Raw genomic sequence first — 26,062 nt, 5'->3', positions numbered from 1 at the left:
TTCCTGCTCTCATTGAAAAATCACTGCTCTGCATAATGTTAATTATAAATGCCGTAATTTGTCAGATTTACATTTTTTCAGACAAGCTGTATGTTTATGGATGTGAATACAATCTTCGCCCTGACCACTGCATGTACATGAGTGTATGCAAGGCAGCAGAGAAACGAGGTATATTTGTTCTTCACGGTAACCGCGGCACTTTCCACAGTGTCAAGCAGCCAGCTTTCAGGGCTGTTTATCAAGCTTGGGAAGAGGTAAGTACAAATCTGTTTGCTGTCACGAGAGACAGAGAATATAATAATAATAATAATTAATAATAATAATAATTGCTCAGGAGTGCTTTAAATGTCAGCTTCCAAAACTATATGAAATATGTATGACATTCAAAGTGCCCCAAAGTGATTTATTATATTTTATTATTAATTATATTTTATTATTATTATTAATGCTATTAGTATTATCACCACTGACATAACTTTTTCACTGAGTTTAATCATTTCATAATTAAGCTGCCACAAGAGACTAAGAATGTAAACACAGACAAACACACCAGCTAACCCCTGTATTGTGAACTTCTTTTGTATTTCTTCCATTTTACTATCTTTCCTCTTCCAAGTGCTGCTGCACTTTTATCTTGTACTGTGGGGTGCACAATCAAGTACAAATTTGTACAAATATGTAGTCTTGGAGATTTTAAAAGCTAGTGTACTGAGTGGCTGTAAGGAGATTGAGATGCTTGATGCTGAGACACTGCGCTGCCCGTTTCCATGACCCAAGTTCTCGTATGGCATACAATACTGATTTGAACAGCCTCTCATAACTCCGAGTTGTCGGCAGACGAGTGCGTCGGTAAGTGAGGAGAGGCTGTACAGTGGTTCATCCATTATTAGGCTCTGATGGTGGGAACTATCTAAAATGTTCTATTTTTATGGTCATTATTTTTTTGCACAATTATTAAATCTTATTTTCAATAAAATGTTTTCTTAGCATTTTTGGTTTGTGTTCATTTTAAGTGTGTTGAGAGGAAAGAGCAAGGTGATGAGGGTAACAAAATATTTAGTCAGTGAAAGCTTGGATATAAGATTGGAGTAAACCATAAAATTAACAAGAGGGGAGGGGGGTAAGTGGGTAGTGCACTAATGAGTCTGTGGAGACAAAGGACATTTTGCATGGAAGCAAAGAGGAGAATGTATGAGAGTATAGTGGTACCAGCACTCTTATATGGGTGTAAAGCATGGGTTGTAAATGTTGCAGCAAGGAGGAGACTGGAGACAGTGGAAATGTTGTGTCTGAGAGCAATGTGAGGTGTGAATATTATTCAGAGAATTCGTAGCTTGGAGATTAGAAGGTGTGGGTTGTTAAAAGTATTATCCAGAGGAATGAAGAGGGGTTGTTGAGGTGGTTCGGACATTTAGAGAGGATGGAATCAAATAGGATAACTTGGAGGGCGTATAAATCTGTAGTGGAAGGAAGGCAGGGTAGGGGTCATCCTAGGAAAGGTTGGAGAGAGGGGGTAAGGGAGGTTTTGTATGTGAGGGGATTAGACATTCAGTGTGTATGAGCGTGTTAGATAGGAGTGAGTGGAGACAAGTGTTTTTTATAACTTGACATCAGTTGCAGAGTGAGCAAGGTAACATTTACAAAGGGACTCAGGGAAACTGGTTATCTGGACTTGATTCTGGAGGTGGGAAGTACAGTGCCTGTAGTATCAGCGTGCATCTGGCAAGACAGTGATGGAGTGAGTGATGGCAAAAGTGTTTCTTTTTCAGGTTTTTAGACACTGCAACTTTAAGCAAAATGATGCACAACGAAACCAATTTTACCATATTCTAAGTGATATAAACATCATGGTTGCACAAGTGCACCTTTAGCACTCACTGCAACAGGGTTAAATCAAGGAATAAATGTTTGCAAAGCAAAAATTGTAAGGAGCACCACCTACTATCAGGCAGTTCAAAAACAAACTCCACACAGACAGTGGCCCCGGCCGGCCGGGAATCTGTTACTTCTCATCGACGTTATAGTGAAATGACGTTAAGCTAGGACCTACTGTACTTTGTTATTTTGTATATAATCTTAACTAGCACTATTTTTTACACATGACCAGGCCTTTAGTTTTTAAGGGAAAAAATTAACAATCCATGCCTGTAACAGTTCATGAGTAATTCGCAAAATGGACAATGTCTGACTGTCTTGGACTCGGTACTGTAGTTCTTCAGGATGGACCTAAACATCATGTAGTTTTTATTTCTAATTTATGGATTTGTTGTGACATGAATTTTTTTGATCTCTAAGCCTATTCATCCTAAACCAAAATACAGAATAATTATCATTTTTCTTAATTTTCAGTATAAACTTGGCAAAGACCTGAGACAAGACTTGTACTACCCAATGCAACGTTATCTTCTCAAGGCGTCCAACACTACCTGTGGAAAGATTCACAATGCTTTCCTAAAAGTCCTGAGCTCTATAGTAAGACTTAGATGACCTGGGTGATTTTAGGTTTTATCAAATTTAAATTACTGTAAAGGATATCCATTTCTACCTGTATACGAATGGCAGCTGGAAAGAGTAATTTTATGTAAGTATTATCTACACTAATTGTGTTATTGTAACTAGTGTCATAAAAACTAAGTCATTGTACTGCAACTCAAAATGCATGTTGCAAGATGGCAATATTGGACTGCTGTCTTAAAACATGTGAAGGGTGAAGGAAGGAACATGAGTGTATGCACCTAGGATGCCTTTACTGAAGATGTTTTGAATCTATGACCAACACTACTTGAGTTACAGAAGCCAGGACCAACACTACTGCAGTTCCAGGACAGGACTCAGGACCAAGCCTACTCCATTCCCAAAACCCAGGATCAACATTACTCCAGTTCTAGGACCCAGGACCAACACTACTCCAGTCCTAGGACCCAGGACCAACACTACTCCAGTCCTAGGACCCAGGACCAACACTACTCCAGTCCTAGGACCCAGGACCAACACTACTCTAGTAGTAGCTCTAGAACCCAGAGCCAAAACATTTTCATTAATAGTTTCTTAAGTGTATGTAAATAATTTTGTCCATTTCCCCTCTAATCTTAGATATGGAGATAGAACTGAAACAATAGATTAGATAAGCTGTATATTTCATCCTCTGAGACCCTAGTGTGCCTCTTATTCCCAGGCTCTATATGATCCATATAGGTTTAGCATTTTTTTTCATAGATTTGACAGTTGTAATATCAAAGGAATCCCAAATATGTCATTATTTTCTTTAGTCAAAATGCTTTAAGCTCTTTTGCTTTTTAATCATAAAAGTTTGAGCACCTTTGTCCTCTGTGCATGAAAGTACTGTACTCTTGTCCTCCCTGTATGAAAGTATAAGTGCTTTCAACCTTTGATTAAGAAATATAAACACTACAAGCATGGAAGTACAAGTATTTTCTTCTTCTAAAAATGAAACGAATATTTTACCTTGGTCTATTAAAGAACTTATACTTTTGTACTTAAATATTGGTCAAAAAAATATAAGCACTCTTATCCTCTTTGGATGAAAGGATGAGTACTTTCATCCTCAAAATTTTGTTTTAACACATTGGCTGTTTCCCCCTGAGGTAAGATGACCCAAAAAACGAAGAAACTCCTTCATCATCGCTCACTCCATCACTCTTGGCAGAGGTGTGCCGATACTACAGTAAAATCATTCATTCTCTAAGCACAAAAGTACCTGGATATTTTTCATTGTTTCTGAAGGGAAAATAGCAGGACTTAGACTGTAAATGCCATGTTAAGAATACTCATCTGATTTTTCATTTTCAGTGATTTTTAAGTACACAATTTTTTTATTTAAATGTGAAATCCTCATTAAAATCTTATAAATTTAGGCACGTTTACACGTTTTGCAACCAAATATATCTTAATTTTTAGTGAAAATATTGAAATATCTTGATGCTTGAAAACTTTTAAGAAATCACGAAATTCACAAAATCGCAATGACACGATTGCAAACAAACCACACCACGGGCGGGGCTTGAACCCGCGGTCAGAGTCGTAAAACTCCCGACAGACACATTAACCACTGGGCCAGCTGGCTACAATAACATTTGTCCATCTAGGTATATTTATACACCATAGGAAGGTCAGCATAGTTACCACTCTGACCACAAATGCGAGTTTTTACAGACGAATCTTCCGCCAGTGTGGCCACGAAGAACTCTAGCTAAAGTCCCCTCAAAGCCGTCATCATGACCGCGGGTTCATTACTGTCTTGAATTTTGAGCATTAAGAAATATATCTTGGAAATTATTTTTCATATTCAGTACTTACATAAAATTGTTATTTTTAGCTTGGTGTAAAAGTTAGTTTCAATATTTTCACTGTGTGTAAATCTGGAAGGTGTTTTAGTATTGTCACTGTGTAAACCTTGAAAGTGTCTTAGCAGTGTCACTGTGTAGACCTTGAAAGTATTTTAGTATTGTCCGTGTAAACCTTGAAAGTGTTTTAGTATTGTCCCTGTGTAAAGCTGGAAAGTTTCAGCATTGTCACTGTAAACTTTGAAAATGTTTCAGTATTTTTCACTATGTAAAAGATAAAAAATACAGTGGAACCTCTACTTACGAGTGCATCCCCGTACGAGTTTTTCCAGATACGAGCAGTCGCTCAGTCGACTTTTTGCTTCCAGATATGAACGAAATTTCCAGATGTGAGCAGGCCTTAAGGGAGGTTCCTTGATGTCGGTGAGTTGCTCTTGCTTTTGCTCTTGATCTAGGGAATTGGATCTCAGTTGTCGGACTATCGTATTGAAACTTGGGCACTGTATGATGGAAAGATGCTTCTTAATGTACACCAAAAATGGAAGAAATCAGACCATAAGTAACGGAGTTCACTTCTCAGCCATTAGCCTCCCCTTAGCTGTATATTTTTATATGGTTTTTATGGTTGTATTCTCATTTTTTTTTGTCTCATTTGATAGAATGGAAGATATACTACAGAAATAGATATGATTTTGATTGGTTTCACAATGAAAAGTACCTTGAAACTGAGCTCAGATTAGCAGAAATGTTTGATTCTTTGGTGATGTTCAAGGGTAAACAAATGACGTCACCGTCCAGTACCTGTCCGATTGGTACTGCCCCTCAACCTTCACATATTGGAAAGCTCTTCAACATGCTAGCAAAAGTGGGAGCAGACATCATGAGGTAGCAGTGGCAGACAACATGAAGCAGCAGTTGCAGACAGTATGAGGTAGCAGTGGCAGACAACTTGAAGCAGCAGTGGCAGACACTGAAGCAGCAGAGGTGGACAACATGAAGCAGCAGTGGCAGACAACATTGAACAGCAGTGGCAGACCTCGTGTACCCTATACTATAAGTGAGTTTTGGAACACCACCACGAGATGGCAGTCCACTTCACTTACGGTGGAGGGAAGTCTCATGTTTTCCTTATGTTTCAAGCAAGTGCAAAAGACAGTGCTGAGAAGAAAAAGAGGATGATTTCCATGGAATTAAAGCAGGAAATCATAGATAAACAAACTAGGTGGAGGATTAACGACTTGGCCAGGCAGTACCAGCGTAACACTTTACGATATGTACAGCATTAAAGCAGAAGGAGTCGGTGACAAAGTGTAGCATTAAGAGTGTAGTGATTAAGTGTAGCAATTATAAGTCACACTGACTTTTTGGGTTATCCTAGGTTCTCTACACATGTAGTCAGGGGCAGGAATGGCCGTTGTGGTGGCCCTATAAACCCCGTCACCAACAATGGCTGTTATCACCACCACTAGCCACATTTGTAATGACATGTATTTTATTCATTCTAGTGTATATATCATGTTTCTATGTTATTAATATTGCTTAATATGTTATAATAGATGAATTGTAATAGATAACTAAGCCATAGAGTTGATATTAGGGAAATAATTGAAGTATTTTGTCGTGCCTGGAATTCCACTGGGACGAATTAATTCCATTTCAGTTAATTTAAATGAGGAGAATCGACTCTGCAAATGAGCAAATCCAGATGCGAGCAAGGTCACGGAATGGATTAAACTCGTAAGTAGAGGTTCCACTGTGTATTCACTTGGTGTAGCAGTTAGCAAATAATATTTTCACTTGGTGTAAAAATTCATTTCAAAATTTGCCATTTTGTGTATAAGCTAAGAAAAATTATTTTCACTTTGTGGAAAAGTTAGCAGGTATCAATATTTTCAGACCCTTGTGGGTTTGGACAACAATAATTAAGTATTTTCACGATGTAAAGTTAGCAAACATCAGTATTCATCGAATTCATTCTTGTTGGACAATTTATATGTTTTACTTATGTCTAAAGATTCTTCAACTTTGTATGAATTTCTGTTGTATTTCTAGAAATTGTAACTTGTCTCTGTTAAGTCCTGGTATTACTGTTACCCAGGCATCTTTGTGCTTGTTGAACTTGTATATACAGAATGTTTCAAACTTGCAAGTTGCATTCTTGATAACTCACTTTACAAACAAGTTACATTCATAACATTTCATATCACAGACAAGTTGCATTCCTAACTTTTCAACTTAAAAGTTGCATTTCATCTTTTCCCTTGCAACATGTATATTAATATTCACTTGAAACAAGTATATTATTTGCTTGATCAAGTGTATTAATCACACAAGTGAATAGTAATCTTCCCCTTCGCTTAAAAGGCAAAAAACCACTTTGACCAAAACAGTAAATTCAGCTATAAGTCTGTGTATTTCTGCCTTAGACCATTTGAGGCTTAAATACACACACCTCATTTACACACATTTCATTTCTTTGGTTTAGGCAGTTTCTCATCTTTTGTCGATGAGGGTTCATGACATTTTTGTCCAAACATCTCCTTCAGTATTTTTTTTAACAATGAATAATGCAAAAGTATGGCAGCTCACTTTCAATATGTTAGGTAAAGGACACAAGCGCAACTAATGTGACATTTTATTGTGGCAACTTTTCACTCTCCAGGAGCTTTATCAAGCTTAACAGCTTGATAAAGCTCCTGGAGAGCAAAACATTGCCACAGTAAAATGTCACATTAGTTGCACTTGTGTCATTTTACCTAACACACTGTTGGCAATTCTACTACATTAATACACTTTCAAATTAATTACAACAAGCTCTCCTGTAAGCTGTTTTTTTGTAACTGTGGATGAAAAAGTACATCCAGAATTGAGTAATGAATGGAGAGGTGGGTACCATTTAATTTTGGATGTACTTTTTCAATTGCTTATGCAAAAAAAATTGCAGTGTATAGAGGAGCTTTATAAGAGGGTTGATTGTAATTTCTATTTAGTAAAGGCAGCAGTGAAAAGGGTATTTGGGCAGTTAATTTCAATTTGATGATTTTTTTCTTAGTATACACTATATTATTATTTATTGATTAAAAATTTGTCTGTTACTGTAAAAGCCAGACTTATTGCCATGGCAAATACCCAAGAGAGCTTCATCTAAAATAGTATATCATCAAGTTAATGGTAATCTTGGTTTAAGATCTCTTTTTTTTTCTTCTTCAACGTACCAGCCGTATCCCACCGAGGCGGGGTGGCCCGAAAGGAAAAACGAAAGTTTCTCCTTTCAAATTTAGTAATATATACAGGAGAAGGGGTTACTAGCCCCTCGCTCCCGGCGTTTTAGTCGCCTCTTACAACACGCATGGCTTACGGAGGAAGAATTCTGTTCCACTTCCCCATGGAGAAGGTTTAAGATCTATAGGCCTATAAGCATAAATAGCCTAATACCACTGTTAAATGGTGCCATAGGCTGACTTAAATTTATTAAAACAATAATAAGTCTCAATACTGTGGCTGGAACAATACACACACAACCCTCACTTTGGAGACTGAAACTTGTGACGTTTTGGTCCGACTTGGACCTTAAACTAGCTACACAGAAATGAGAAGGGAAGGAGGCCAGAATATATTTGAGAAGGGCAGGGGTTTGCCAATACTAACAATGCTCCTTATTATTATCATGTTATGGACCACAGTCATCCTGTTAACTGGTCCTCTGCCAAAACGGTCTACTCTTCTGGCCTTCACAGATGCTGTCTTGTTGAAGCATCCCTTATGAATCTTAGTCCCGAATTTGTCTCCTTAGATTCTTTCTTTTCTCATTCCGTTGTCAAATAGTCCAAACTTCAGAACACACTTGACCTGATCTTTGCCTCCTGTATTTACCTCTTCACCTTTCCTATATTGTCATTGCTTTTCCTGTCTTCTGCATAGGTGGGCTCTGTCTAGTGGGGTTTTGTCCTACTCTCCATGGGCCAGTAGTTCTCCTACAGTGCTCCTCTTGTTCTTTTGTTCTTATAGACTACCACTATTACTAGTACTACTTTTATTTCTTGACCAATACTATACACACCCTGCCATTTTTTCAGTACCACTACTACATTCTTATTTCTGCCTTTACTGCTGCTGCTGCACAACCATCACTTGCTCTTACTACTCTCTCCTCCTGTTCTAGTGCTCCCTTCCCATACCCTATCTTGTATACATACAGTGGCCCGTGGCCTGGTAGGCAGCACTCTTGCCTCACACATGCTGAGTGTCCATGGTTCGATCCCCAGGAAGGGTGGTAACATTGGGCCTGTTTGCTTACACCTAGGAAGTAAGTAGGTACCTGGGTGTTAGTCAACTGGTGTAGGTTGCATCCTGGGGGACAAGATTGAGAACCCTCGTGGAAATAAGACACAGTCCTTCGATGACACTGCCTTGGGTTATCCTTGGTGGCTAACCCTCAGGGGTTAAAAATCCAAACAAAATCTTACCTCTTTCATCTCTTATATTCTGGTTCCCTTCCCTTCTCACTTCTCTGTGTGACTTATTATTGGTCTAAGTTCGACCACTATATAGTTGTGTGAGTTTCAGTCCAAGTGCGTGTTATATGTATTGATTTATTACAGTAACATATCGGCATTTCCTAATTATATTTTTTTTCAACACGTCGGCCATCTCCCGCCGAGGCAGGGTGACCCAAAAAAGAAAAACACTTTCACAATCATTCATCACTCGCCATCATTCCTAATTATTATTAACATACATTAAGGTATGTTGTTTCAAAATTCTATAGTAAGATACAGCTGCCACCTCTCCTTCCCTTCAGTAGTGGCTACCAACCTGGAAATCAGATATTCTTTATGAGGGTTCATTGCATTTATTGCTAATGAAGTTTTTACCAGAGAAAAGAATAGCTTATACAAGATTTTATTAAGTGATGACTTAGTATACAGGGTAAAATTGTCTTGTTGGAGTTGTGTGTCCACAGGATAATGGATAATTAGAATATGCAGTGTTAGTCATACATGATGAATCATACACTTAATACATGTATAGATTTTCATTGTTTTTGTATTAAATGCTGTGTTGACTCTGGTGGGTTTAGCATTTAGTTTTTATAATAATTTATTATTAAATAAGTTGAATTTTGTATTATATGTATGATTCAAGGAAATTTGACATGAATCAGACATTGAAAAATATGGTGCAATAAGGCTTGAATTATGTAGTTAAAACTAATCATACATCATATCTTGTGCAAGTCTAAAAATATAGTTTTTTGAGAATATATATGGAGTGTACATAAGAAAACTTGACTAGGGAGAGAATCACTCCAGTGTCTGGTTACAGAGACTCCTCTGTGAATCAACCCCTGCAACCATAATTAGGTGAGTACAGGTTATTGTCCCCAAAATATTATTGTAACTGGTCAAGGCTTCCTTATTTGTGTGTGTTTTTTTATTTTTATGTGATTTTTCATGTTATGCCTTGTCCAGTCTCTGTGATTTGTATGTGTGTTGTACATTAATCTGGGATCAGTAGAGCTTGTAAAATGTATTCAATATTCATTATTGTATAACAAAATGTTGATAGCCCGACTAAGGTGTATACATCTGTCGTGGACCAGTACACATGTACAATATAGAACCTTGACTAAGCTTAGTACATCTGTCATGGACCAAGACACATGTACGACATAAACCCTGGGACATCTGTACGTACTGTATATCATTTGTAGTAAAACAATTTTAAAATGATATTTTCACTTATCTTTATGTTATATCTTGTATTAATTTTTATATTGTATAATTTTAATACATTGCTGTAGTATCATGAGCCTGAATTTTATTTTGGATGTACAGTAGTTGTATATTTTTTATAAATTGTTAATGTGTAAACTTCAGATGATTTATTTAAGTTTTCATAGTTCCTGATAGTAAGATAGTGCCATAGTATCAAGTAATATGTAATATTTCATTATTTTTACACACACACACACATGTATGTGTGCATGTATGTGCAAGCATGCAGTCACATGCACACAGTCGAGTCGCAGGGAGATTGCGACGAATGACTCGGACACCATCATTCCTTGTGTTGAATGTTCCAATCATATTTAGGACTTTACATACATAGAAAAATAATAAATTTTTATTTATAATTCTTCTAGATTGAGGCAACTGTAATATGGCTGCTGTATTTTTTTGTTTTTTAACACTGGTCACCTTCCAGCAATGCAGGGTAGAGGATTTATATACAGTAAGCTATCTTATAAGGCTTACTTTATATAAATCACTTACTGTATATAGATCATTCTTATAAAGCTCCTCTGTATAGAATGAGTTATTGTAGATGTGGTTGAAAAAGAGGATCAAAGTTTGAGTTGCATGTGGAAAGGCCTTTATAGTGCATGTGATTCAGTTTTAGATACACTTCAGTTGTATTTATGGAAAAATCATCATACGCGGTAGCCTTTCATAAAGCTCCACTATATACTTACGAAATCTCAATAATGCAATTGCAAACAAATCAGGGAACGAGTGGGATTTGAACCCATGGCGAGAGGGTTTTAAAATTCCAAGCCAGTGTCTTAACCACTGAGCCAGTTGGCAGAGTGGCCAATACACTGGCCTGTCAGTTTAACGACTTTCAAACTGCCCATTCCCTGATTTGAATTCTCCTCTCTATGGTATGATTTTTTTTATTTGTAAATGCAGTTGGAAAAGTTGATCTAAAATTGAATTGGACATACTGTTCTGTGAAGGCCTTTGCACATGCTGTTAAATTTTGCATGTAGATTTACAGTTGCATTTACAAAAAAAATTGCTCTAGAGCTTACTATATATTGTATTTTTGACTCCTCTTTAAAGGAGAAGGTCCTTGATTCTTTTGAAATTCTCTTGATTCAATGAACTGCAGCTCCCTCCCTTTGTATAAAACTTAAGGGTTTAGCTCTTCTCAAATGAGTGTATCAGTGATTTTTTATATATTTAAGTTAAGTGTAAGAAGGGACTAGTTTAATTCTATTTTTCTAATACATTTTTCCCTTAATTTATTTTTTAAATTTGTATTGGTATACAAAAATAACTATTTTCTGTTATGATTAACATTTTTCTTTGCTTTAAGATTTTTTCTTGTTCTAAGAATAGAGGGAATTGTAACTTTTTTGAGAATGTGTGCACGGGACTTTAATGTGGACTTTCTTCAACACTGATGCCTTCATGTTCAAGTATTCTTTAACCAAGAATTGGAGATGTTCATATTTCTTTGCTCAGACTTGATCACATCCCATTTCCCAGGTGCTGTATGACTCTTACGTGTTTAGTGCTTCTCCATAATAATAATAATAATAAATGCAGTACATAGTACTACAGTATACTGCACTTTTACTGTACTGCTTTTATTTTGCACTTTTTAAAAAAAAAATCACTTAATTCAGATTACAGATGAGACTGTCAAGGTCCTTTTTTTTTCTAAATATATATTTCTTGAAGTATAATTTTCTAGCCCACAATTTGTAAAGGAAAATTTAGATGACATTTCTGTCCTATTTTGACCAGTTATCATAAATGGCTGTCAGTAAATTGTGGATTATAGCAGTTAGAATTGTTTGAGGTACGATATTGTGACAGCCTTGGAAAATTGTAATAATTTTTTTTTTTCGTAGGGTTAGGAAATTCTGTCTATTACACTCTGTGTATTATGTGAAAAGATATGAAGTAATGTGTGGAATTTGGATAGCAACTTTCTCTACAAGAATACAAAGGCACAATACCATGCCAGGGACAGTACACAAACAACCCGCACATTGGAGAAAGAAATTACGACGGTATTTCTGTCCGATTAGTTAATGATCTAAGTCAAACCGAAACGTCCTAAATTTCTTTTTCCTACATGAAGGTTATTTGTGTATGGTAACCTCCTTTACATTACCACTTGCTGGGGTACAAGTGTTGCTACCACCAGCCTCAAACCTTCCATCATTCAAGATATCATGCCCACTAGACAACATTTTGCTTTTGTAACTGTTTTCCAAAATATATTTAACTTAATATATTTAAAGCATCTATATAGAAAAAGTTTGAAGTGAATATTCAGTGCATTAATATTCTAGAATCCTCAAAAGTTCAGTAGAAAACTTAATTCTGATTAATAATCTTGGTTTATGCAGTACAGTACCATAACTGTGCATGTTGGTGATTGATAATAGTATAAAAAATGTTAATAAACAAGAAAATTGTGTAGTGGAGGTATGATCTCGACTGAGGAAAGAAAGTAAAATTGATTTGTGTAAAAAAAAAAAAAAATTGTGTTGCGGGTTATAGGTCCATCACAGTTTGCATTGTATTGAGCTGTGTCATGTGTGTGGTGTACAGTACCCACAAGATGAAGATTAGACACATGCACCATCTGGGTATCTTTACTGTAAACATTTTGCCATCCAGTAACTCTTCTTTCAACAAACCGGCCGTATCTCATCAAAGCAGGGGCCCCCCCCCCCCCCCACAAAAAAAAATATCTTTTCAACTTTAGTAATGTATACAGGGTAAGGGGTTACTAGCCCCTTGCTCCCGGCATTTTAGTCGCCTCTTACGATACGCATGGCTTACAGAGGAAGAATTCTGTTCCACTTTCCCATGGAGATCCAGTAGCTTTATCAATACAAATTCAGGGACATATTTGGGTCACCCTGCCTTGGTGGGAAATGGCCGACATGTTAGAACAAAATGGAAGACGGTAGACTTATATATACAAAAGATGAGGTAATGAATCCATCAGCCTCAATGGTGGTGAAGAGCACCGTAGTTGTGAAGAGTCATGAGACTTGATGATTTTGGTGCTCTTCACCAACACCAAGGCTGACAGACTGAGTACCTCATCATTTGTATGTATTTCTAATCTCTTCCAATTATGTCTTTGAATGTGTATTGATAAAGCCACTGGATGGCGGAACATGTACAATAAAGATATTCAGATGTTTTTGTCACTAGCAGTAAAATGATCTGAATTACATATCAGTGGGTGTATCAGTTCTCGAATCTTATTCTTATATACATGAAAGAAACTTGCCACACCACTGAAAGCTGGGCTCGTATAGAAAGGAAGCAGGGTGTTGCTGGTGGTAATTGTGTTAGAGAGAGATGAGATTGTTTCGCAGTGATCATAACAACAAAGACATCTGTAAACAACAGACTTTGTCAGTTGTTTCTGAATCTGTCAACCCAGCGGATTTTCTTATATTTCTGAAATCCGTTGAATTGAGATTTGCTAAATCAAAAGTTCACTTGTCAGTGGATGGGTTTATGAAGGATGAGGTAAACCATAGAATTGTTGAAGGAAAAAAGGTGAGTGATGTGTTGAGGTATCTGTGGAGACAAAGAACGTTATTTGTGGAGGCAAAGAAGGGAATGTACGAGAGTATAGTGGTATCAACACTCTTATGTGGGTGTGAAGCATGGATTTTAAATGCTGCAGCAAGGAGGCGGCTGGAGGCAGTAGAGATGTCGTGTCTAAGGGCAATGTGTGGTGTAAATATTATGCAGAGAATCATAGTGTGGAAATTAGGAGGAGGTGTGGAGTTATTAAAAGTATTAGTCAGAAGGCTGAAGATGGAGCTGTTGAGGTGGTTTGGTTATTTAGAGAGAATGGAACAAAGAATGGCTTGGAGAACATACAAATCTGTTGGGGAAGGAAGGCGGGGTAGGGGTCGTCCCCAAAAAGGTTGGAGGGAGAAGGTAAAGGAGGTTTTGTGGGCGAGGGGCTTGGACTTCCAGGAAGCGTGCGTGAGCGTGTTAGATAGGAGTGAATGAAGATGAATGGTTTTTGGGACCTGACGAGCTGTTGGAGTGTGAGCAGGGTAATACAGTGGAACCTCTACTTGTGAGCGTGTCCACATGCGAGTTTTTCCAAATACGAGCAGTCGATGGGTCGATTTTTTGCTTCCATACGCGAGCAAAATTTCCACAAGCGAGCAGACTTCAAGGCATGTTCCTTGACACTGGTGAGGGGCTCTTGCTCTTGATCTTGGGAATTGTATCTCATTTGTTTGTTGGACTATCTTATTGAAACTTGGGCAATGTATGATGGAAAGATGCTTCTTAACGTACACCAAAAATGAAAGAAATCTAAGAATAAATAATGGAGTTCACTTCTCAGCAATTAGCCACCCCTTTGGGGTAATTTCGAATGGTTTTTATAGTTGTATTCTGGTTTTTTTGGTCTCATTTGATAGAATGGAGATATATTACAGAAACAGATATGATTTTAATTGCTTTCATGACGAAAAGTACCTTGAAATAGAGCTCAACCTAGGAGAAATGGTCCATTGCTTGACTGTTTCAGAGTAAACAAATGACATCACTGTCCATTCCAATATGCAGTCGTGAATGAGTTGACATTATTTATACAATTATTGCAATAAAGAATTACAGTAAATCTTATATTTTTTGTGTGAATAAAAATTTCAAATTATTTATATAATAATAATAATAATAATAATAATAATAATAATAATATGTATGTATAATAATAATATGTATAATAATAATAGCATAATATTATACAATAATAATCATAATAATACATCTATAATAATAATGTACTACATATAATAATTATAATAATAGACAGCTTCAGAAGGCCATCGCTAGATGGCAGTGTTTACCACAACAAAGAGGGAGCGGTTGTGGCCGTCTCCACCTGTTACATAATGACATATTTTATTCATTCTAGAGTATATATCAGGTTTCTATATTATTTATTTTGTTTATGTCTTATTAGATGAACTGTGATATATAAATATAGATGATATTAGCGAAATTATTCATGAAGTACATATTTTGCCCAGTCTCCAGACAAACTCTCGTCCACCGCCCATACCACTACATGAATGACATATTTTATTCATTTTAGAGTATATATCAGGTTTCTTAATTATTTATATTGTTTATTATGTCATATTAGATGAAGTTTGATAGATATATATAAGCCGTAGAGTTGATATTAGCAAAATTATTGAAGTACAGAATTCCACTGGAATGGATTAATTGCATTTCATTTAATTTAAATGAGGAAGATTGACTCTGCAAACGAGCAAATCCAGTTGCGAGCAAGGTCATGGAACGGATTAAACTCGCAAGTAGAGGTTCCACTGTATTTTGTGAAGTGATTCAGGGAAACCAGTTAGTCAGACTTGAGTCCTGGAAATGGGAAGTACAATGCCTGCTCTTTAAAGGAGAGGTTCAGGATATTGGCAGTTTGGTGGGACGTTTAATCTGTCGTATCTGAGTGCCTCTGCAAAGACAGTGATGGTGAAAGTGTTGAATGATGATGAAAATATTTTCTTTCCTTGTGGGGTCACTCTGCCTCAGTGGGAAATAGCCGGAGTGTTAAAAAAAAATAAGCGGTATGGGTGTGGTGAGTTTCTATAAGCTTAGTACAGTTTGGTAAGGACGTGTGACATATTTTTACTGATATTGACAGCAGACAATGTTAGTGGGTAGCTGATGCTGCCTAACATGTTTGTATGAATACTTTTTCTGTGCTTTGGTGCTGTCAGATGTATCTGTCATTGGTATATTGTATGTTTGTATGTGTGTGTAAAGTTCCTTTTTGTTTGGTATAACTTGGTTTGAAATTGTGACTTCTACAATGTTCACATATATGCCAAGTGGTGGCAAAACTTGCTTCATCAGACTTTGCCCAGTAGGATCGCATCAACCTTCTCCACACGCTTCCATGTCACCAACCAACGAAAACTAAACTGTAAGGTAATATAAACTGTTTTTCTTACGTAGTTGAATTTAACTACAGTTTTATGTAGTTGAATTTAAATAGAAAAGTTTTTTGGCAAATTTGGAGGTCAAGGAAATGTAACCCTATTTCTTCATATGTTCTTCACTCTGTGTGACACTATTAAACATAAGGCGCTAATTTTCAGGAAAGTATCCCGTCTTATGGGATGGCAATAATAATTTCTGTTCGTATTGCGTCTGTATTTTTTATCTTTTGGTGTTGAATGTAAATGCAAAAATATCTTAGCCCTCAGACAGCCAAGGGGTCTAACATGAACATGTTAATAGTGCTGGCAGTTTTGCAAAAAAAAATCTTGCCAAAAAATTCTGCCCTTCCTCCCTTTTTGTTTTTAGAAATGTAATTGGACTATAATGAGTAAAATCAGGGTAGTTCTTACCATAATATTGAAGGTTTGCTGTGCTTTCTTATAGTATGTCACTTACATTTATTGTTCAGTAATACTAGGGACGTGGCATTTTCTGTCTTCCGTAATGCCCCCATACATAACAAGATTTTCTTTTTGTATGCTCACCTGTAGCCCAGAATTTTTTTTTCCTGGCTGATTAGGACCATTTTGGAGGTACTAGACATTTGGCATAAATATATGTCAATGGCATTTTCCCAGTTGACAAATTTACATCATCGGTAGCTTAAGGGTTGGTTTAAAAGATGCGTAAGCAAACACTAGGACATACTTATTAGAAAACGTTTCGGTCCTGGAACCTTGATCACTTCTAACATACAGAGGTTAAAAGACAGTATACATAGGTGGAGAGTGAGGTGTGAGTGACGCATGGTGACCCGAAGAATGCCATACTGGGATGAGGACGGGTAGACGATGAGATCGCGTAACTCCTGTGTTGCTGGGTAGGCGGTGCTTTGCCTGGTTGAATATCGCGATGTCATCGTTTACCCGTCCTCATCCCAATATGGCATTCTTCATTTCACCACGAGTCACTCATACCTTACTCTCTGCCTATATATACTGTTTTTTAACCTCTATATGTTAGAAGTGATCAAGGTCCCAGGACTGAAACGTTTTCTAATAAACGTGTCATAGTGTTTGCTCACATGTTTTTCAATCCAACTTGTCTGTATTTATTGCCGAGGTTTATGCCAGCTCAAGGGTTAAATACTGGTCAGTAGTTCAAGTAAACCTATATGGAACAAAATTAAACAGATGCTAAGAGGAACATTGTATATTTTAGCCTCACACTGAGGCCCTCTTCAACGCAGACTATTAATATTACTTTAGTACATACACCATTCATGCAGCATTTGTTTTTTACCATTGTTATTTACATTCTCTTGTTTAATAAAAGGTTTGAATCTTTCAAGAGGAAGTGGGAAGTGACTTGTTACTGGTGAATACCTTTTAATCCAAACAGATGTACCCTCTCCTTTCTTGGGACAGGATATATATATCAAGAGGTGTGTGTCTCAGTTTATATACACTAAGAGGTGTATGTTTCTAACTACATATGCTGAGAGCTTACTGGAATCCTTGTCTTAGGGATTATAGTATTCTTATCTGGTGGTGAAGAGGTTCTGTGCAACCTTAACCCTTTCAGGGTTTTCGACATACTAGTACAGCTTATGTACCAGGGTTATTGACGTACTAGTATGCCTAAATTCTAGCGCCTTCAAATCTAGCAAGAGAAAGCTGGTAGGCCTACACATGAAAGAATGGGTCTATGTAGTCAGTGTGCGCAGTATAAAAAAAAAAAAATCCTGCAGCACACAGTGCGTAATGAGAAAAAAACTTTGATCGTGTTTTTGGATTAAAACAGCGACTTTGCACTGTATTTTCATATGGTATTTATGGTTGTATTATAGTTTTCCTGGTCTCATTTTATAAATGGAAGACATATTACAGAAACTGAGATGATTTTGACTGGTTTCACAATGAAAAGTACCTTGAAATTGAACTCAAAATAGCAGAAATGTTTGATTTTTACCAAAGTTCAAAAGTAAACAAATCATGCCAAGCGTCCAATACACGTCAACTGGTGAGTCTAATATTCTTTTACAAGTGCGCTGATATTATTTGTACCATTTCTACACTAATGCAGTAGTCTGCATAACAGTAAATCTTCTAGTTTTTGTAAGAATATAAATTCAAAGTGGAAAGCAAAAGAAATATAAGAGGGACCTGGGGACGTGAATAACAAACAGAGAACTTGTTGTTTTAGTGCCAGGAATGTCTTGTTTATTCTGGACCCTATTTGGAAATTGGCATCTTCTGAAATTTGTGTGAAATTGGCAAAATTACCAATTTCTAACCACTTCATTGGATAGTTGAAATTGGTAAATGGGTGGCTTCTTGTACTCGATCGATAGAAAAAATGGAGTTCTAGTGAAATAAATATGATTTTTGTCGAGTAGTACACAGGAATTGGCCAAAAATAGGGCTCAAAGTGGGCAGAATTGCCAATGCGTAAACATCGGCGAGACCACTAGCTTCGCGAGAGCATATTATTATTATTATTATTATAATCAAGGGGGAAGCGCTAAACCCGGAGGATTATACAGCGCCTGGGGGGGGGGATGTGGAAGGCATTCAGGCTTAATTCGGGGAACTGGAGCACAGATCCAATTCCCTAAATCAAGAGCCCCTCACCAACATCAAGGAACCTTCCTTGAGGGGTTCGCGAGAGCATAATTCCGTAAGTTTTCCATCAAATTTCATACTTTTGGTGTCATTATGATTGGGAAAAGATTCTCTATCATTCCATAAGAAAAAATAATTTTTTTTCTGAAAATTTTTCGACCCTGAGAACAAGTTTAGGAGAGGGCCTCTCGACTCTGAAAGAGTTAATGTGCCTCTTACAGTTGACAGGCTTTTATACCCATTAACCAATAACTTCCCTTCCTTGGATCTAAGCTAATTACTTTTTTCCAGGCACTGTATTACCCCTATGAATGTAATGCTTCTCCCTTGAAAAATATTAACAGGTGTCTACAAGAGATTCAACACATTTCTGTTGTATTACCTACTTTATCTAGTCAGTTTGGTGCAAGTTAGTTTAAGCTTAGTTTATGTAATTTTCTATATGAGTTTGTAACAAGGTTTTTTGGGGAAGATTTATAAATATACAGTGGACCCCCCGCATAACGATCACCTCCGAATGCGACCAATTATGTAAGTGTATTTATGTAAGTGCGTGTATGTTTGGGGGTCTGAAATGGACTAATCTACTTCACAATATTCCTTATGGGAACAAATTCGGTCAGTACTGGCACCTGAACATACTTCTGGAGTGAAAAAATATCGTTAACCGGGGGTCCACTGTATATACGGATATATATTTTTATAATTTCATTACAGTATAATTTTTTATTGATGTGATGAGTTTGCCTTGGTTAAGGGTAACTGTAAGGAAGGTGAATAAGCTCACAGGTATAGTGATTTTTGTTTCACTCCCCCCCCCCCCCAAAATGCCAATAGGTAGGGTAATGCAAATACACTTGTAGAAGAGTTAGATTATTATGGAATGTTTCACTCACAGGTAATTTGAAAATGCATATTTTTGAAATATTTCAAAAGAGCTCTACTGCGACTGCAGCATTGTGTGACCCATGCAGGCTTAATTCTCTTGCCTCCATTTTTTTTCTTCATCCTAATGGTCATCTGCCAAGGCACGGTGCCCCAACTAAAGAAAAATATTGACCATCATTCATTTGACTGGAGTCCTGCCAGACATATGCTGATATCACACTTGAAATGTTCCTCCAGCCACAACATCCCCGTCTGTTATTCTGAATGTAATAATATTTCTGTGCTATGAAATGGTTTAGTTTTTGATTACAACAATAATAATATGCTATAAAAAGTCTGCATTAAGGCTTTTGCGGTTGTTTATTCCTTTACAAAGATGACATGCTAACATTAATACTACTCGTTCAAGCTTGGTATGTATTAACACTTAAACAGTTAGGACATTTTGCTCCTAAGACTGAACGAGGTCCCAGGACCAAAACATATCTTGAATAAATGGCCTAAATGTTTGCTCGTGTGTCTTGAACTACATCACCATTTGTGTTACAAGCAGGTCTTTTGCACTTGCTAGGAATCAGAATGGATAATTTAAGAAAGATGTTAGGAACTCCTAACAATGCTAGCTTTAAATCAAGCATAAAGAAATTTTATTTTTATGAAGTTTAATACGTACAGTATACGTATTATACAACTAAGGTGATTGTCATATGACTACTCTATAGACTATAAAGACCCTCATTACCTGGAGAGAGTTCCGGGGGTCAACGCCCCCGCAGCACAGTCTGTGACCAGGCCTCATGGTGAGTCAGGGCCTGATCAACCAGGCTGTCACTGCTGGCTGCATGCAATCCAAAGTACGAGCCACATCCCAGCTGGTCAGGAACTGACTTTAGGTGCTTGTCCAGTGCCTGCTTGAAGACAGCCAGGGGTCTATTGCTAATCCCCCTTATGTATGCTGGGAGGCAGTTGAACAGTCTTGGGCCCCTGACACTTACTGTGTTGTCTCTTAACGTGCTAGTGACACCCCTGCTTTTCATTGGGGGATGTTGCATCGTCTGCTGAGTCTTTTGCTTTCGTAGAGAGTGATTTTCGTGCGCAAGTTTGGTACTAGTCCCTCTAGGATTTTCCAGGTGTATATAATGTATCTCTCCCGCCTGCGTTCCAGGGAGTACAGGTTCAGGAACTTCAAGCGCTCCCAGTAATTGAGGTGTTTTATCTCAGTTATACGTGCCATGAAGGTTCTCCTACATTTTCTAGGTCAGCAATTTCACTTACCTTGAAAGGTGCTGTTAGTGTACAGCAATATTCCAGCCTAGATAGAACAAGCGACCTGAAGAGTGTCATCATGGGCTTGGCATCCCTAGTTTTGAAGGTTCTCATTATCCACCCTGTCATTTTTCTAGCAGATGCGATTGATACAATGTTATGGTCCTTGAAGGTGAGATTCTCCAACATGACCACTCCTAGCTCTTTGATATTGGTTTTTCGCTGCATTTTGTGGCTGGAATTTGTTTTATACTCTGATGAAGTTTTAATTTCCTGACGTTTACCATATCGGAGTATAATTTAAATTTCTCATCATTGAACTTCATATTGTTTTCTGCAGCCCATTGAAAGATTTGGTTGATGTCCGCCTGGAGCCTTGCAGTGTCTGCAATGGAAGACACTGTCATGCGGATTCGGGTGTCATCTACAAAGGAAGACACTGTTCTGTGGCTTACATTCTTGTCTGTGTCAGATATGTGGATGAGGAAGATAGAAGCGAGTACTGTGCCTTGTGGAACAGAGCTTTTTACCGTAGATCCATCTACCATGCAAATTTTAGGCATCCTTAAAATGACTGCCAGGACTGAGGTTTCCTCTTTAAATGTATATTATATTTTAAGAAAATTAAATACTACAAGGTTTGTCATGAAGATAGAAAAAAAATGTTCATTGATAATGGTGGTTGAACAGTACAAAATTTTTTGTTGATACTGATACGGTGGTACCTTGATTCTGTGACCAAGCTCGTAACTCAATTTGCTCATACTATATCAAATAAATTTTCCTCATTGAAATGCCATTAATTCGTTCCAACCAACCAAAAAACCACCCAATTTTTTTTGTTATGGGTTTCTAAATAAGAAAAATGTATTTTCTTTTATTTCTTTCAACACACCGGCCGTATCCCACCAAGGCAGGGCGGCCCAAAAAGAAAAACGAAAGTTTCTCTTCTTAAATTTAGTAATTTATACAGGAGAAGGGGTTACTAGCCCCTTGCTCCCGGCATTTTAGTCGCCTCTTACAACACGCATGGCTTACGGAGGAAGAATTCTGTTCCACTTCTCCATGGAGATAAGAGGAAATAAACAAGAATAAGAACTAGAAAGAAAATAGAAGAAAACCCAGAGGTGTGTGTATATATATGCTTGTACTTGTATGTGTAGTGTGACCTAAGTGTAAGTAGAAGTAGCAAGACGTACCTGAAATCTTGCATGTGTATGAGACAGAAAAAAGACACCAGCAATCCTACCATCATGTAAAACAATTTGAGGTTTCCATTTTACACTCACTGGGCAGGACGGTAGTACCTCCCTGGGCAGTTGCTTCTACCACCCTACTACCACAGGACGGTAGTACCTCCCTGGGCAGTTGCTTCTACCACCCTACTACCACAGGACGGTAGTACCTCCCTGGGCAGTTGCTTCTACCACCCTACTACCACAGGACTAGTATGTTCCTGGGCGGTTGCTTCTACCAGCCTACTACCACAGGATGGTAGTACCTCCCTGGGTGGTTGCTTCTACCAGCCTACTACCACAGGACGGTAGTACCTCCCTGGGCGGTTGCTTCTACCAGCCTACTACCACAGGACGGTAGTACCTCCCTGGGCGGTTGCTCCTACCAGCCTACTTCCACAGGACGTTAGTACCTCCCTGGGCGGTTGCTTCTACCAGCCTACTTCCACAGGACGGTAGTACCTCCCTGGGCGGTTGCTCCTACCAGCCTACTTCCACAGGACGGTAGTACCTCCCTGGGCGGTTGCTCCTACCAGCCTACTTCCACAGGACGGTAGTACCTCCCTGGGCGGTTGCTCCTACCAGCCTACTTCCACAGGACAGTAGTACCTCCCTGGGCAGTTGCTTCTACCAGCCCACTACCTAGGAAAAATGTATTTATAAAAACAAATATTGTATACTCCACGCACTACCTTCACTACTACACCCACTATCTTTACTCCACCCATCACCATCACTACTCCACCCACCACCATCACTACTACACCCACCACCATCACTACTCCATGCACCTTAATGTTTCTGGAAAAACTCTGAGTGTTGAAATGGAAGTTACCTCTTCCCTGGATTTATACGAGAACCAAACAAGGGACGAGGTGTCTCACTACAATCTGAGATTAGTGTGGGAGTATTATTCTTCCAATTATGTCTTGGAAGAACATGTGGGATGGGACAAAGTACCTGACATTCCTCTGGGTACAGAGTTGGATTTGACTTCAGATATGCCGCCAACTAGTGGCGGCATATTTGAAGCTCGCTCGTAATTGGGATTTTGGCTTGCAACTCAGAGCAAAAAATCGACTGAGCGACGGCTCGTAACTCGGAAAACTCGCAAGTTGGGGCACTCATAAGTCGAGGTACCACTGTACTTAATTTTATGCAGTTATTGATACCATCAAAATTAGCCAGTATCCACTGATACCTAGCTAATGCTCAATTTTTGGTCAATGTCATCAAAAGTAACTGATGCTCACCGATACCAATATTTTAGCACACTCGTAATATATATACAAGTGGTTGGTATGTATGTCACCTTTGATGAATTTGAGTTGCAGCTCCCACATCCTGGCTTGGTGGTGTTTGCATTATCAAGTAGGATGTTGCTGCTGGCAGCCTGCTGGCCCACACATCCATCACAGCCTGGTTGATCCAGTACTTGGAGATATTTGAGTTTCCTCTTAAAGATTTAACATTCCTAACAGTAGGAGAATGAACAACAAATTTGGCATGCATGAAAATTTTATTTCACTTGGCTCAAACACGATTACATTCCGTTCCCCAGGCGCTCCAGTTCCTACAGGTTTAGTTATTCCCGTAGAATATAAAAATGTTGTCCCGGATCAGACCCAATTATCACCCAATCTTCATGCAGTGTGTGGCCTCCACGGGTTTAGTACTCTAAATACAGTGGTACCCCGAGTTTTGGCCATAATTCGTTCCAGAAGGCTGTTTGAGTGCCACTACCGGACGAATTTGTTCCCACAAGGAATAATGTAAATTAGATTAGTCCATTTCAGACCCCCAAAAATACACTTACAAAAGCACTTACAATAATGCACTTACATAATTATTCAAGTTGGGATAACTTCCTTAAGAGCTTATTAACCTTCCTGTGTACTAAATAATAACATCTTTATGTTAACCATTATAGTCAAGTAAGTTACAATGTAGATTTTGTTATGTTAATTTTGATTATTTTAATATATCAAGTATGAAAAATACATTAACTGTAGTTTTATTTATTCCTCTCTGCCGCCCCCTCAAGGGGAAGTCTTGGTGCCAGTGATATTGTGTAAGTTTGTATACACTAGGATCATCCACCAGGAATATTAGTTACTTCATTTATAAAGCTGTTCCATGTACAGTAATCCCCCTGTATCCACGAGGGATGCCCGAAACTGTGAATAGTAGCAAACTCTATACGTGTATGTCATTTTTCATTTACATACAAAGTTTAACTGATAAATTATGCAAGGTAAGTCTAAAATTAGCATTTTTTTCACTAATGGGAAGCATTTCACAGCTTCTCTTAGGCTTTGAAGAACTGCCAGCATCACTACTTTTGCAATTTAGGGGTCATCATTAAGCAAAATTAAGGATTATTTTTGGTAAACTGTTGATAACCGAAACGGCAGATACTGAATACATGGATACGGGGGTTCTACTATAGTGTGCATTTTTGCAAATGTATGTGAATACAGGAATAAATACATACAGGGGATGCGAGTGACATGCTAAGTATATCTCACCGAGATGGGACTCTAGGCAATGGGTTCTAATTTGAAAAGTTTTGGTTTAGAAAGGATATCGCAGAGTACTGGTTTGGTAATAAAATTGCGGACGAGTGAAACAAACTCCCAAGTAACGTCACTGAAGCAAAAAATCGTATGTAACTTTAAAAATAGGTTAGACAAGTATATGTACATGAGTGGGTGTGGGTAGGTGAGTTGAACCTGTCTAGCTTGGGCCAGTAGGCTTGCAGCAGTGCTCCTTGTGTATTATGAAGACATTTTAACATTCCTCTGAATAGTGTGATTTTCATAGGAATAAATCACAAGTATTTAGGTAATATTCCAAATGATGTTCATCTCAGTGTACGAGTAACTGTTTAACATCCATCACGGAATTTAAGTTTTATTATTAATGCAGGGAGAGCTTAAATCATGACTACAGTTTACTGTCCCTCTTCAAGGAGGGTTCCTTGCTGTGGTGAAGAGGCTTTTGATCTAAGGAATTTTACCTTTTTATTCTTTGCCTCCCACTCCCTTCTCTACCCCACCCCATCTTTCCCATCTTACCTCCGGAAGTCTATCATAGCTCACAAACTGTGACAAGTTTTCTAATCAATCTGTTTTTACAGCTTGTTTATGTGGATGGCTCAACACTCGATCAACCAGTTTGGCCAAGAAATTGATGAGACTGTCAAATTGAACTGCGACGTCGGCGAAGTTTTGGATGTCGAGGAAGAAAAGGAGAGGCTGCTGCTCCATGTCCGTCAGCAGGAACAGAAGTGTCGTCGGCTATTGGAGCTACAACGCCAAATAGGTTTTCAACACTATTATTATTATTATTATAATCAAAAAGAAGCGCTAAGCCACAAGGACTATACAGCGCTGCAGGGCAGGAAGGAAGCGAGGGCATCAGGTGGCAAAAGGGAGATGGATGAGTAATAGGTTACGGATAACAGCGGGGCAGTGGATGGTGAAAGGGTAAAGGGCAGCAAGAGACTGAACTAGAAAGGGCTGAGGGGAGTGCGAAAAGTATCATCAGAGTTTGTGGAGTAAATCAGTCGTTGTCAAGACGTCAATGAGAGAGTCAGGATTAAAGGAGGGTCCATCAGCAAGAAGGGAAGGTAAAGAGAGAGTAGTAGAACGAAGACGACGTTGGAGGTAAATTCTGCGTGCTCGTTGATAGAGAGGGCAGTCTAACAGAATGTGGCTAATCGATACTGGAACTTGACACTGCTCACAGAGAGGAACAGGGTGCCTCTGCATGAGATACCCACGAGTAAGACGAGTGTGACCAATGCGAAGGCGGGAGAGAGTGGTCTCCCAACCTCGGCACTGATCACAAGAAGACGGCCAGTAACCTATGCTCGGTTTAATAGAATGAAGTTTGTTACCGAGCAGAGTTGACCAACGTTGTTGCCAACGGGTGTGAAGGTGGGTAGCTATTGCAGCAAAATAGTCCAGAAATGGAACACCTCGATA

General features: G+C 38.2%; 1 protein-coding gene across 1 annotated transcript in view; it reads left to right on the top strand.

Moving 5' to 3' along the window:
• The window catches only part of LOC138855432 (glucoside xylosyltransferase 1-like), a 73,471-nt gene extending 49,398 nt beyond the window's left edge, over positions 1-24,073 (top strand). The window contains exons 6-7 of the mRNA XM_070104757.1: positions 82-254; positions 2,350-24,073. Coding sequence (XP_069960858.1) covers positions 82-254; positions 2,350-2,487 — 311 coding nt within the window. The 3' untranslated portion in view covers positions 2,488-24,073. The remainder of the gene's footprint in view (positions 1-81; positions 255-2,349) is intronic.
• Positions 24,074-26,062: the final 1,989 nt, after the last annotated feature.

Source organism: Cherax quadricarinatus, chromosome 94 (genome assembly GCF_038502225.1).
Source record: "Cherax quadricarinatus isolate ZL_2023a chromosome 94, ASM3850222v1, whole genome shotgun sequence".
In the NCBI taxonomy this organism is placed as follows: domain Eukaryota; kingdom Metazoa; phylum Arthropoda; class Malacostraca; order Decapoda; family Parastacidae; genus Cherax; species Cherax quadricarinatus.
The sequence above is the reverse complement of the archived record's forward strand: the minus strand, read 5'-3'. Positions and strand labels throughout refer to the sequence as shown.